General features: G+C 41.9%; 1 protein-coding gene and 1 long non-coding RNA gene across 2 annotated transcripts in view; one reads left to right on the forward strand and one right to left on the reverse strand.

Annotated features, from left to right (window-relative positions):
• Positions 1-13,671, forward strand: part of LOC135445604 (uncharacterized) — a 40,474-nt gene that overhangs the window by 9,682 nt on the left and 17,121 nt on the right. The window lies entirely within an intron of this gene.
• SMIM28 (small integral membrane protein 28) lies at positions 1,332-8,160 on the reverse strand. Its single transcript, XM_064708336.1, has 2 exons — positions 8,044-8,160; positions 1,332-2,120 (listed from the first exon to the last, which is right to left on the reverse strand). Exons 1-2 carry the CDS (start codon positions 8,152-8,154, stop codon positions 1,734-1,736), a joined length of 498 nt encoding a protein of 165 aa, XP_064564406.1. The 5' UTR covers positions 8,155-8,160; the 3' UTR covers positions 1,332-1,733.

Genomic DNA, 13,671 nt, shown 5'->3' on the forward strand with positions numbered 1-13,671 from the left:
GCTTTCCTTAGAAACAACTGCATGTACCAAATATTAAGGAAGTAAAGAAAATGTGAGGAGGAATTAGAATATGGTACTTTCAAACACATCAGCAAATACCGGGAACTGTTCCCAGATATGGTCTGAGAAGAAAAATGGTTGATTGAATTTGGAGTTTTCGAAAATATCTGCTGCTTCAGTTCAGAATATTAGAAAAAGAATTAACTCAAATTTGTAGTTCAAGAAAATAACCCCTTTTTCTAAATAAAAAGGCATATTTTTTCCTTGTTGTAAGAGAAATGTATGAGTGGAACATCAGTTTTGATATGGACTATTTGGTTACTGTGATTGTGTCACTGTTGACATAACACAGAATTCAACCACCTTGCAGCTCTAAAGTGGCCTTTATTCTGCTGTACAGCGAGGACTTTTCTTCTGTTATTGTGCTATTTTTTTTGTTGGGTTTTTTTAAGGAGCATGCTAATTTCCTAAAGCAGGACTGGCTGTTACTGACACCTCCTGGCAGCTGCTGAAATCACCAAGTGCAAGCCTTTGGGTTTGTAAGTTACACCAAGGCTGCACCAGCTGCTACGACAGATTCTTCCTTGCAGGTGTCAGCTATTCCATGGCACTGCATTTGTCTCTGCCTTGCCAGCATAACCTTTGGGGCTGTCAGGACCTGTAGCAACCACCTTCTGTAACAAGAGCATCTATCAACTTGGTGAAAATGCTGTCCTGTAAGAAATAATTAAAGTTGACATACATCATTTTCTGAAAGCATGTGCAAACCCTCTGAACCACTGCCACCAGCACGCTTGAACCAGCCTCACCCTGCCCTAGGGATGAAGGGAAAGGGATTATAATGCTGTTTTGAAATATAGACCAGGGCATTTTTGGTGCACTTGATTTTATTAATTTTTCCTCAACTCCTTTACACGCTGCACCAAGTAAGTCACATGGTTTATTTTTTTAGTCTTGTAAAAGAAGTCAGCTGAGTAGTCTGGAATGTTGGGACCTTGCAGACCTTGGCAAGCAGCTTGTAGCAATAGACTGTGGGTGCTCTTGCATGGAGGCTTCCTCACCCAGAACAATCAGGTCTTCCCTGGTTGCTGCTTGTCCTCATTGTCCAATTGTGAGAAAAGACAGCCTTTATTCACAGTGCACATTTGAACCTTTGGGGACAGTTACTGGAAATTTTGTAGAGGTTATATATTTATTTGCTTTCCTGAGAGCTGCTGTGATCATTCCAGAGCACTGCAGAATGATGTGATGTAAACACACACAGACTGAGCGACTCAGCTTGCAAAAACACATTTAAATATAAATGCATAAAATAAAAATAAAAAATCCAAAACAACAACCCAAACTGGAATATGTATGTGCTAAAAGCCCTTTTTGTGATTGCTGAATCTATAGCATTATTGACATTTCATTGTAGCTGAGGGATTACAGAGGAAGAGCTTCCCAGCTTTCCTTAAGTTTAATCCTTGCGCGACATGTTTGTTAACTAGAATCCCCACGTTACCAGTCTGGATTGGATTGGTGCCACACCGTGTGCACACATGCCACAAATGGAAGGTAGGGAATCCTGGGATGAGGTGAAGAGAGACGCAGTCTCTGTTGCTTCAAGTTTCTTCCTTCATAAATTCATTGGTTTTGTGCCTCATTTGGAACCGTTTCACCAATCTTAAAGGCCAGAGCAGTTCCACCTTTGTGCTGCATGCTTCGGCTAAGGTTCTCCTTCCGTGGGAAGTTCACTTGGTGCTGCTGCTCTCTTCGTAGGGAGGCACTGGGTCTGGAGAGGCCTCAGCGCGAGCCTCCTCCAGGGAAGCCTTCATGGTGGCCTCCTCGTAGGACGGAGGCAGGCACACCGAGAGGAAGGTGGCGTCGGGGACCAGCGTGGAGTAGTGGAAGCTCTGCTCGCTGCTCCAGGGCAGGGCCGAGAGGAAGTGGGGCCCATCGTGCTCGGGCAGGGCCTCGGGAAGGTCGATGCTGAAGATCTGGCCCTGCGGAGCGGGGCGCTGGCAGCGGCGGTACAGGAAGAGCAGCAGGAATGCCAGGAAGAGCATCATGGTGGCAGGCAGGATAATACACAGAAAGGGCTCTATGTCGTCTTTGGTGGAACTTGTCTGCTGTCTGCTCTGTAACCAAAGCAAATGGAAAGGGTGTTGGATTCCTGGAGATCTCTTAATCAGAGAGTAAAAACACATTCCCCATCTCTGCCTTGTGACATAGTTGCTTTTCTAAATTTCTTTCTCTCTACACCAGTATCAATCAAGCAATATGTTTTGCAGACTCATGAATTCTGTTTACTGGCCAATTAAACAAATTACAACCAGAGACAAAAAACCCCAGAGAAGTTGCTAAGAGTGTTGGATTTTTAGAAAACCCTGTCTCCAGTGGGGGAAAAACCCTAAAACCTGGAAGTATATGCCATTTTTTACGACATTTTATTACTCTTGGATTATAGCAGGAGACTGGTCAATTTTCAGGAGACTGGTCGAGCTTTTAAAATTTTGGAAAACATTGAATTGCAGATGAATAATGCTGGTGATCCACCACCTGGCGTTGCTTCTTTGTGTTTGGAAAACTGTTTAAAGAACAAATATTACAGCAAATAACCCTTTCAAACAGAGGCCATCGCCTACAATACCTGCTCTTTGGGTTGTTCTAACCTCACAGGCCAGTTCCAAATAAAACACAGTGTATTTTCTTGGGCAGGACAGCTTGGACTGGACCTCTTGAGCTTGCTCTGCCAGTGATCCAAGAATAATTTTTCCTGTTTAAAACTACAGAAAAAGAACTTCTGGTGTAAGAGAAGTAACAGTTGTGACTGCTGTGTTAGCTTTGTTTTCTGCAAATGTAGCACAAAAGATCTCTGTCCCACAGCTTTTGAATTGTGATGTAATGTTAACAGGAGTCATAACCTATGAGAAAAACCAACAAAGCCATTTGTGCTTTTGTGTTGTATTAGATTTAGTTTTAAAATTTAGTATATCTTGTTTCCAGTCTGACTCCATCTTCCAATGATTGGGTCTCATTCAGAGTCTAGTCTAGGGCAGAAGGAAAACCCAAACTTTATAATGCTGTTTATCAAGTAATTCCCTTTGTAAGCTCTTTGCTAATGCTGTGAGGTGCCTTTTTCACATTGCATGGTGAGACTAAACTGGTCAATGGATCAGATTTCCTTTATTTTGAGTGAATTCAGGCTAGGAGAACTTCAGTGATTCTTTCCCCAAAGGGTTTGGAGGCAGGAATGCAAACTGGGCTGTTTGCAGCAATGGCTTTGTGAAAAGGACAGTAACTCCAGCGTCTCCTTTTTATTCTACAAAAAATGTATGTTCTTATTCTTCCAGGAATCACAGTCATTCTTCCAGCTACAAAATCACACTGTAATCTACATTCAACAGGTTATCTACTAGTCAATTGTAACCTCTTTGCTTTGTTGTCATATTATGAAATTATTATTATCTGTCATGCCTAAGAAAAATAAAATAAATAGGCATTGACTCCTAACAAACAATGTAGGGGACATTACTGCTTTTCTATTTTTTCTCTAAGGTATTGTGGGTCAGAAGCTAAATGCATTAACTTTAAAATACACTGAAACCTTTGCAGATTAGCTATGAAGCTATTTTTTCTAGAATGGTCTTTTACCCCAAAAAAAGCTTATTAAAGAACTATTTTATATTTATTGATACTTTTTATTAAAGATTTTCTGGCTGTATAAGCTGTTGTCTTACCTGACCATACAATGGGTATCAGGAAAGAGCATAATTGGAAGAAATTATTCCAGCTGTTATTCCAATGGCAACATTAAATAATTTCTTAAAAATTAGGGGATTTAAAAAAAAGTTTGTTAATGCTTTTCTAGCGTGCCTTATGACATGCATGAAACATTTCAAGAGAAAATGAGGAAAAAGCATTCAGCAGTATTATGTTAGTGCTCTGTGTATGTGGAGACCCACTGATACTGATGTGTTACCAATACTCTTACAGTAAATATTGAGAAGAGCTGAGCTTATAATGGACAGCATTATTCCTGATCAATGAAGAGCTTGTTTTTAAAATCCAAGTGTAAGTTTTGGGTTTAATTTGTAGGAAGAAGGCTTTCATACAGGTTGTTTGTCTCAGGATCTGAGTTGTACAGCGTTCTGGTGGTTTGTGAGGACAGAGAGTGAGATTGCCAGCGTTTCCTAGATGAGATTAGTAAAAGGTACATACAGCCCCAATTACCATTTAAACACAGTGCAGCTTCCCTATAAATTTCACTGCAGTGATATTTGCATGTTAAATGATGGCCAAGGACTCAGTGCTGGTGGGGGCACAGGCAGGAGTCAGGGCTGTGAGACAAGGCCTTGCTCAAATGCTGGACTTGAAAGGGAAGGAAAGGTTAGGCTTGATGGAAGGAATTAACAAATGGTCTTGGGTCCCAGGGAAATATACTTTGCTCCAAAGCCTTGATGGGAACCCAGAGGTCTTGGGCCTTGCAATGAAGTGCCTATTAAGAGAATGTGCAAAATATATTATTGTTGGAGGGCACAGTTCACATCTAATGGTAAAAAAAATGGAAGGAGTGCAACTATCTGTAGTATGAGCTGGCTCAGATGGCAACAGTCTGTGAGGTAGCCACAAAAAGACACCTTAGGGCATCAGTGGGTTACTGGCCTGAAAATTCTTCTTGTTTAAAGGCCCTCAAAGAATAACCTATAGCCCTATTTCTAAAATTGCAAAATCGAGCTCTCAAGCCTGAATAAATGCCAGCATTTTTGAAATCTGTGAAATCCTTAATTTGCTCTGCAACACATATAGTTTTTAATTACATTATTGTGCACAAAGTGCCTCCTCAGGGTTGTGATAGATTGCTTAGGGAAGGAGATGAGCACCACAATACCTAGATTTTCATTGCCGACCCCTTCCAACTGATCTACTCCTATTTTATCCTATTCTATTTCAAAATAACCACAGTAACCAGTGCCTGGTGGCTACCTATTAAGTAATGTGTGCAAAAGAAGACATAATAAATTTGTTTAGTTTGTTCTTTTATTTCACAACTACTGTATAGTTGTTGAAGAACAGTAAGTGACTTTTACTATGATCTGCAACTTAGAGGCATGTAAAGCAGATAGGATTAAGAATTAGGCAATATTATAGAATTATAAAATATGCTGAGTTAGAGGGGACTCATCAGGATCATTGATCTCAACTCCTGGCCCTGTGCAGGACACCCCAAGAGCCACACCATGTGTCTTAGACCATTGTCCAAATGATTTTTGGACTCTGTCAGGCTTGGTGCTGTCACCACTGCCCTGGGGAGGCTGTTCCAGTGCCCAACCACCCTCTGAGTGAAAAATCTTTCCTCATATCTAACCTAAACCCTCCCTGACTCAGCTTCATGCTTTTTATGCATGCTCACAGGTGACAACAAAGATTGGTATTGCTCAGGCTGTGCTTCAGAGTGCTCACAGCTGTTTAAACACAGCTAATGTTGAGACTTTCCTATCTGGGTGAAGTAATTTGTAGGCTACTTAGTGTATTATTTGAGCTGAAATAGTTTTTAGAACTACTGCCCCACAGATGCCCTGGACTTGAACAGGGATTTCTGTATCCATTTGGATGCTGCCTCCTGCCAAACATTACATGGACTGATTTTGAGATGTAGTTCCTAAAGGACAGTGATGGACTTCTTGTATGTATACCAGTATAAATATATCAAATGTATTAGAGACAGTTGATCAATATTAGTCCCTCTTCTATTATGCTTTTGTTTCCATTTCTGCAATGGCTCCCTAAAGGGCTACTGAAGAATATTGCAAAGATCTTAACATAAAGACTTGGAAAATCTAATAGGCATTTAAAAAATTACACTAAAAATGGGGATAATTTTAATACAATGAATCAAAGGTCACTTAAAAAAAATTCTGAAATGCCAAACTAAAACTTGTTCTAAACTGATCTAAAACTAAGTCTTGCAGCTGAAGCTCTAAAACTAGAAAAGTAACCACTGTGTATAGGTATCAGGAATAGCTGCCAGAACTGGAAAATAAAATTTTCTAGAATTCAAACTCAATCTTCCTTAATTGGAAGCAATACAACTGCAGAACATGTTTAAGGTAAAATCCTCTACTGTTTTATATCTGAAAGTTTCCACACTAGGCATATGAAGTGAGTGATGGAATTATTAATTGACTGTTTTTGTTTGATGCTGCTTCATTGGAGATCAGCGTGCTCTGCCTGTGTCATCACAAGCATCTATTGTCAGGTTTTTAAGTGACAAAAATAAGGATCTGACTTCCGGCATGAAACAAGTTACAGACACATAAATATGGGAAAATGCCCTTTTTAAAATAGAGAAAGGCAGAAAAGAGCATGGAAATAAAAGAGATCATATTTCTAAAAAAATCCTGTTTTACCAGAACTGATTCTTAGTAGGATGTAGTTTGGACATTGCTTATTCTCCTGCTTTCATTTATTTATTTGTAGGGACTGAAGCAGAGGGTCAGTTTCCCCCAGCCACTGAGCACACACTGGAAGGAGAAAAGCCTTTCATTAGTAATCTGCCTGCCAATGTTTTGTTAACATGCTGAGCATCTACAGTTGCCAGCTTACAGATTATGTGACCCATATCAGCTGAGATGAGCTTTCACTCGTGCCTGCTGGAAAAGGAATGAAAGGCAGAGTGTGGCTGAGTTGTGTGGGATATCCATGAGGAGTAAAGGAATGGGCTTGGAGCTGAGCTGTGTGTCTGGATAGAAGGGGGATAGTACCTGCCTTGGGAGGGAGTAACCTCATAAGGTAAAACATGAGGTTAAGGGAAGCTTTTGTGTGAGGATGGAAAAATGAAAGTTTATTTTGCTTACTGAAATTCCCATTGAAGTGATTGAGTTGTGGTAAGATTTATTATGTTCTTAATGATTTGCTAGCATGCTTAGAACTCCATTTAAATTATTTTTGCTAATACAGCCCATATTTATACTAGTATCTTTTGAAGTTGAAGCAGGAAACCAATACTTCTGAAATGTTTTAAGTGGAATTGGAACAAAGTCTGTTTTGAAGTCATTAGGGTGTGGTCCCCCCCCTTAGGTTCTTTTCCAAACTCTATCCTCATCCTTGAAGCCGATTCATTATTGCTTGTAAAAAGTAAAAACATATAACTCTGGCAAACAGAAAAATATTATGTGGCTTTGTATCCATTAGTAATGACAAGTAATTTAAAAGTGAGCCTGGATTTACACAGAATTTTCAAATACTTGTTGGAATGTGACTCTAGTGATGCTGTTTGTTTCCCACTGTCAGATAAAAGCAAGTCTCGAGGTGTGAAGACATTGCCATTGCTGTTCTAACTCTGGAAATGTTACCAGTGAGGCAGACTTTCACAAAATCATGGCGACATTTAAACACTACTTTTTGTCTTGTTTTCACACTCACACACACTCCTACCCCCATTTATTTTGCAACAGTACACTTTGCATATATCAGCCGAGTAGTGTAGCCAGTTCATTTGCTAACGCAACATGCTTCGGACAATTACTGTGGAGCTACAGGCACCTGAAATTACTATTTTTGATCAGAGAAACCCTTTTGCTGTGTCCCAGACAATGCCAGAAAGCAGGCTGTGTTTTCATCTCTGGGGCTGCTTCCCTCCCCCCGGCTGCATGTGATCCTCTCTGGCAGAAGTAATCAGCGCCCAGCTTAGGGAACAAGAGTTCATCGCTGCCTGCGCGGGACTCACAGCATCTGCAGAGAGGCTCCAGATGCAGAGTGTAAACATGCCTTTAACAGACAGGAAATCGACGGTGCCTTATGCTTAAAAGAAGTAATTAAACTTCCTTACCTGCCACCCCAGCAAAATTTTTCCATCTAATGTTTTTCTCCTCCGCAAATGTGTTTAAAAAGACTTAGCAGCAATAAAGAAAAGCTCCGGCTCTCTGTAATTGATCGTCACTGCTTTGGTAGGTCCCAATGCGCAGGGATTTGCCCTGCACTGCACACTGAGGCGTGACACACACATACACACACATGCAAACTCACGGGACACGCCACAGGGATGAGCAGGGTACAGACCTGAAGCTCTGTTTCCAGAAGTGGCCCACCCGGTTCACTGTTTAGCCAGTCATAGTTCCCCCTGTCAGCATGTCCAAAGTGTTTCAAGCTGCTGCCCAGGAGCCACCTCATGCTTTCATTGACCTGCTCTTCTGCCTTCGTGCCTCCACCTTGGCTGGCTGCGGGCGCCTCGTCTCCGCCTCCAGCCTGGACCCAGGCGGGCTGCTCGCAGCTAATGATCCCTCTCCAGCGGCATCCCCCTGCCAGCCGGAAAGGAAAAAAGAACTCAGACACCTCCTCGTCGTCAGGAAGCCAAGCAAATAGATCTCAGAGCCTCTCTCCACTTCCAACTCAATCTCTCTGGATTTGCTTCCGTGGCCTACATTACCAGCAAAGCTGGCATCAGGTATCTGGGAGCTGGGGCTGATAGCGCTCTGATTGGAGCACTCCCTGCATTAGGATTATTAAAAGGGGAATTTGCATGTGAATCTAAGCCCACATGGTCATGACTCCATGTGGATAAATAACGCTCTATATTTGGTTATCTAATAAACACTATTTCCAACAAAATAAAAGAAACAAGCCCCATACTTCTATGCTGAGAGTGAAAGGGTACCTGAGGTGCCCCCCTCAGTTACACAGCACAAGGTGGAAGCACAATCCAGGCAGGTTTTTGTTCCCTGTTGCTGAAACATACAGAAAAGAAGAGTGTTTTCTGAGTAGAGAGGCAAGGACACGAGGCTAAATGCTGTACTGAATTATTTAGCAGTCTTAGGATGTAGATGTTAATGATAAATCCAGAGAGAGAGCTCTGCCAGGAAAGCTTTGGTCACTGTGGGAGTGTGCAATTGCTTCTGGTAAGAACGAGTTGTCAGTTCAGTTAAATCAGGTTAACAGTTTTCTAGGCTACTTGTTAAATGGCAATTGTTTCCAGTGAGAAGACTCTGTTTATCCCCAAAAAGAAACACGAACTTATTTCACTGATGTGTGGTAACTTCTGAAGAGAGGACTCTTAAACCTGAATTAAACCTTGATTCAACCTGCAACTTGTGCTGCAAAGCTGCAGGTGCCTTTTGCTGCCTTGCTGTGGGCAGAGGGAAAAGCTATGGCTAAAAGTCCCTTTCAACTCTGCAACTGTTCAGCTGTGGTGCACTTTTTATGATTTCTCAAGGCTTATCTGTCAGAGCAAAAGTTGTGCTTTGGACCGATGATAGAAACTTGGGGTTAGAATCATAACCTCTTATTTCTTGCTTGGACTTTTTTTCATCAACTTTTGTTTTTGTTGATGGCTCCCAGAAAAGGGCAGGTGTAGCTGGCAGTGGCAGGCTCTGCTCCCGCAGCCCCAGTGGTGCCAGCACTCGCCATTTCCAGCAGGAGGACCCTGCAAGAACCTGCTCCAAAACTGGCTGTGATCCCTGTGTCTGCAGCTTGCAGGAGGACTCACCCTGCAGGTGAACCACGGCTGTGTGGTAGTTTGATAAATCTATCCTGTTTTGTTACTGAATTTGCCAGGTGAGCAGTGGACAGGGAACAGCAATATTGCATGAAGGGCTGGTCTTGCAGCTGAAGCAGCCATCATTTCCATCATTGCTGGAAACCCAACTCTTGCTGCTGCTGAGGCGCTCCTGTGTGAGCTGGAAATCTCACCTCAGCAAAACCTTTGCATGCTTCTCCTCCTTTCCTCAATGCCTCACTCCTTGGAAAGCACTTTCAGAGGTGGTGAGTGTGTCCAGCCACCAGGACCAGGGCAGTCACACTGTGACTTTCAATGCCCACTGAGAAGCCAGGTCCTAAACATGGATTAACAGGTCACAGTCAAAATAGTAAAAATTTCTCTTGGTGTCTCAACACCTTGTAGAAAAGCAAGAATAACAACCATCTTTCCCAAACCACTGTTAATAAAATTAATTCCTTTCAGGAGCCTTGAGACCGTGTAGCTTAAATCTATAATCTCACATGCAAGCAGGAAACATTCATATACCATCTTAATTAGGGTCTTAGTGCAGCCCCTAAGATTATTAATGCTATTTTTAAAACCTTGATAGAAATTTGCCTTGGGACTGTGCATGAATAATGAGGAGAAGTAAAAAAATATGTCCCCTTACAGTATAAACACCTGTTTGGCATCCTTAGATTCTAGTTGATGAATTTTAGCCAAGAAAAATAAGGTGTGTACTTCTATGACCCGATTTGTCAAGTGCTGCTTTGAATACTTGACCTCTGGAAAATGTGTAAGAATGATTTAACTTTGTAGAGCTGAGGCCGAGTGGGAATTTGGGGAAATCAGTGCCTTTTGTCAGGCAGGTAATTAGAATATAAAGTCATGATTGTCCCTCTGGCTTTTTATCTCATCAGCGGAGCCAGCAGCAAGATCAGTGAGTGTGATTGGGATACTCTCTTTTTGCTGCCAGGGGTCAGGTGTCCATTTGCTGCACTGCCTTTGGAGAGCAGATCTGCTCCTGTGCAGAACTGAAGCAGAGCCATTCAAGACTGGGTTTGGGGTGGCAAATCTGTCACAGATTTCTGACAGTCCTGTGGGGCTCACAGACACTGATTTTCCTTCTCACACGGAGTTCATAAATACCATTGTAGCTTGAGGCATGCTGCAGTGTGAAAGCTGGGGCAAAGAGGCTCATCCTTAATTCCAAGCCCTTGGCCAGATGTCAGGCTCACCACTTTGAAGTGTGGGTTGGATTCAGAGATCACCAGATCTTGACATGGACAAAACGTCCTGCCCTCCTCCTCCACTGGCTTTGTTCTTTGAAATAGTTTGATGTGGAAGCTGCCAGGTCAAACAATCTGGAGAAAACAGCTGACATGGAATGGCACCACTGACTTTAATCAAAGTCTGGTGAAGGTTTGTGAAACAATGCCAAGGTGATGTTTTTAGCTGGGGCAGTGCTGGTATTATCACTTGCAATGCCCCAGCAGAGAAGCAGGGAGAGACTTCCCGAGGAAGCCACTGCAGAAAACAGGCACCTTCACTCTCGTCAGTTCAGAACTCAAACTGTCTGTCATAAATTATTCATCTCCCTGATTGCCGAGATGTTCAAGGCTTGCAGTGTAATTCTAGGCTATATTGCCACCAATACTGGTAGGGAACACAATATCCACAGTGCCTTAGACAACCTTTCAAGTTTCTTGATACTTTCTTCCCCCAGTTTCTTTTACTGCTGCCCACGGGTGCTGGTGAAACTTCCCTGATGGAATGATTGTGGTGCTGTGAGGGATGGTATGAGGGTTTATCTGAATAATGAAAAACGAGAATTTTAGTGGGTGAGATGTTCCACTGTCAGCAATCCTGTGCTGGCAGGTGCAGATTCACCAGGAGAAATGGTGGGACAGCATGACTTTTGCCTATAACCAGCTGGCAGGTGCTTCTGTGTCCTTCAGGTGGGAGTGGTGTTAGTTTCTGTCAATTCCCTTCTCACTTGGGTAATTAAGCAAATCTGTACTTTTTTGGATAAATTATCATTATATTGAAATTTTAGCTTTACTTAGTTCTGTGAATGTGGTAACATCTGAAAAGCTCTGTGGTCATGGCAGAGTGCTGGTGGCTGAGCAATACCCATCTGATGTATGGATGGATTGTTGTCTAGAGCTATGGGATTTTATTAGGTATTTTTTTTTGTAATTTCTGTCAGTCTAGGTTTGATTCCCTTCATTTACATTTGGTCATACTTACCCTGAATTCTTGTTTTCTCTTATTTAAGAGAAAAATCTGCCACTCTATTTAAGACTGCATATATGCCAGCAGACACTGTATGGCCCTTCATTCCTATTTAGCCAAAATATAGAAGCTCTTTGTTTTAGTGGGAAGGGAGGGGAGGAGGGGTTGGTTTTGTGGTTGGGTTTTTGGTGATTTGGGCTTTTTTCAGCGTTTCTGAAGAGCCAGCTGACTACATTATGCTTTTGGTTTCATTTGCTTTTAAAAGTGTTGCCATAAGCTTAGTGAGAAATTAAGCATTTTGCTGCTTTATTAGGATGATGTTCTAAAAAGAAACAATTTTGGGTGGTGTGACTGCAATCAGATTGAGCTCCACACTTTCCCTTTTGTACTTTCATTATTAATATTGTTGATTTTCTTATCTCATTACTGTTTCTAGTAAATATTTCTTATCTCAGCCCATGATCTTTGCCTTTTTTGGCTCCAATTCTCCTTTCAAATCTTCTGAGGGAAGAAGGGGGAAAGGGGGTGGGTGAGCAAGTGGTGTGTAGTTTGTAGTTTCAGTGGGAAACACTAAACCGGGGAGTACCATTCCTGAACCATGACAGCAATATGAGGAAATAAACTTCTAAGGAGAAATGTGAATGTGTGGTTAACCTTCAGGTGAGCTTTTAAAAGTAAACTTTTAAGATTTACCTCATTGTTCATTGTGTTTGATGTTGCATACTCTGGTTGTTGACCTTGTGTAGTGCTGGGCAGGCCTTAGGTACTGAGCTCTCAACATATCTGCAGTCCTCTGTTCAGTATTTTGTTCAAACTGATGCAATTTTCTGCTAGAATATTGTGAATCCCTGAATGAAATCTCCTGAGACTGTATCCAAGTACAGCAGTCTGTGTCACTACTTGTTGCTAACACAGTAGATTTTATACAAAAGAATGATCACATCTCTATATAGCCTGATTTGGCTGGTAGCATCAGCTGCCAAAAATCTGTTATCTCTAGATTCCAAAGGAGTTCTTCTTTCTGACATTGTTGCTTAGAACCAGTGTCAGGAGAGCACTGTTGGAGAAGCAGTAGCTCTTCTAGCTTCTAAAACGAGCTCAGTTCTTCATCAGAGTGGAAAAAACGCAAATTACCCTCTAAGTCCTTTGTCACCCCTTTAAAGCCAGGTGAGGCTCGAAAGCAGAACTGTAGCAATCAACAGACCCTCTTACAGGTTATTGTCCCTGATTACAGGCTTAGAGAGGCCCTGATATTGCCCATCATTAACAAGGAGTCTGTAATGCTTCATTTGCCTTTGTTAAAATGCTGGAAATTTTTGAAAAATCAGGATGCACTTGTTCAGTGTTGTACTCAGTTGTCAAGGCCTTTGGCCTTCTGGACAGGAGGGAAACTGTGGACTTCTGAATCCATATGAACTGTATTATTTGCCAGAACATCAACTGAGAGGCTTTGAGTAATTTTCTACTGTTTTGCTTGAAAAAACATTTTGTGTACAGTTCCAATTCAGACCTCGCATCTTGAAGTTTAATCAACTGATTTGAATCTAAAGATTTCTTCTTCAAACTTATGGAGAAGAGACAGCCTCCTGCAACCTGTAGAATAGAGTTTGCTATAGAAATTAAATGTATTAAGAAAATATTTTATATAAAAAAGGCCCCAAATCTGTAGATGTGAGAACAACTTTATTTTCTCAAGGACACTTGATAATGGTTCACCTGGCCAGCAAAGTTGCAGTCGAACCTAGGTTTTAGGGTATGAGCCTTGTTACACAAAGGCAGGTCAGCTAGCCTGAAATGCAGGACAATAAAAGTTAATAGATGCTAATAAAGCAGAGCTGGTGGCACCCATGGACTGCAGTGGTACCTGAAGGGGCAGAGAAAAGGGAAAACTTCTCCCCACCAGTCAGGGGGGAAGTGAGGGGCTCCAAGGCAGGCGTGGGATGTCCTGTTGGTGCAGCAGGTGCCTGTGTGGCACTGCT

Source organism: Zonotrichia leucophrys, chromosome 3 (assembly GCF_028769735.1).
Source record: "Zonotrichia leucophrys gambelii isolate GWCS_2022_RI chromosome 3, RI_Zleu_2.0, whole genome shotgun sequence".
Classification (NCBI taxonomy): domain Eukaryota; kingdom Metazoa; phylum Chordata; class Aves; order Passeriformes; family Passerellidae; genus Zonotrichia; species Zonotrichia leucophrys.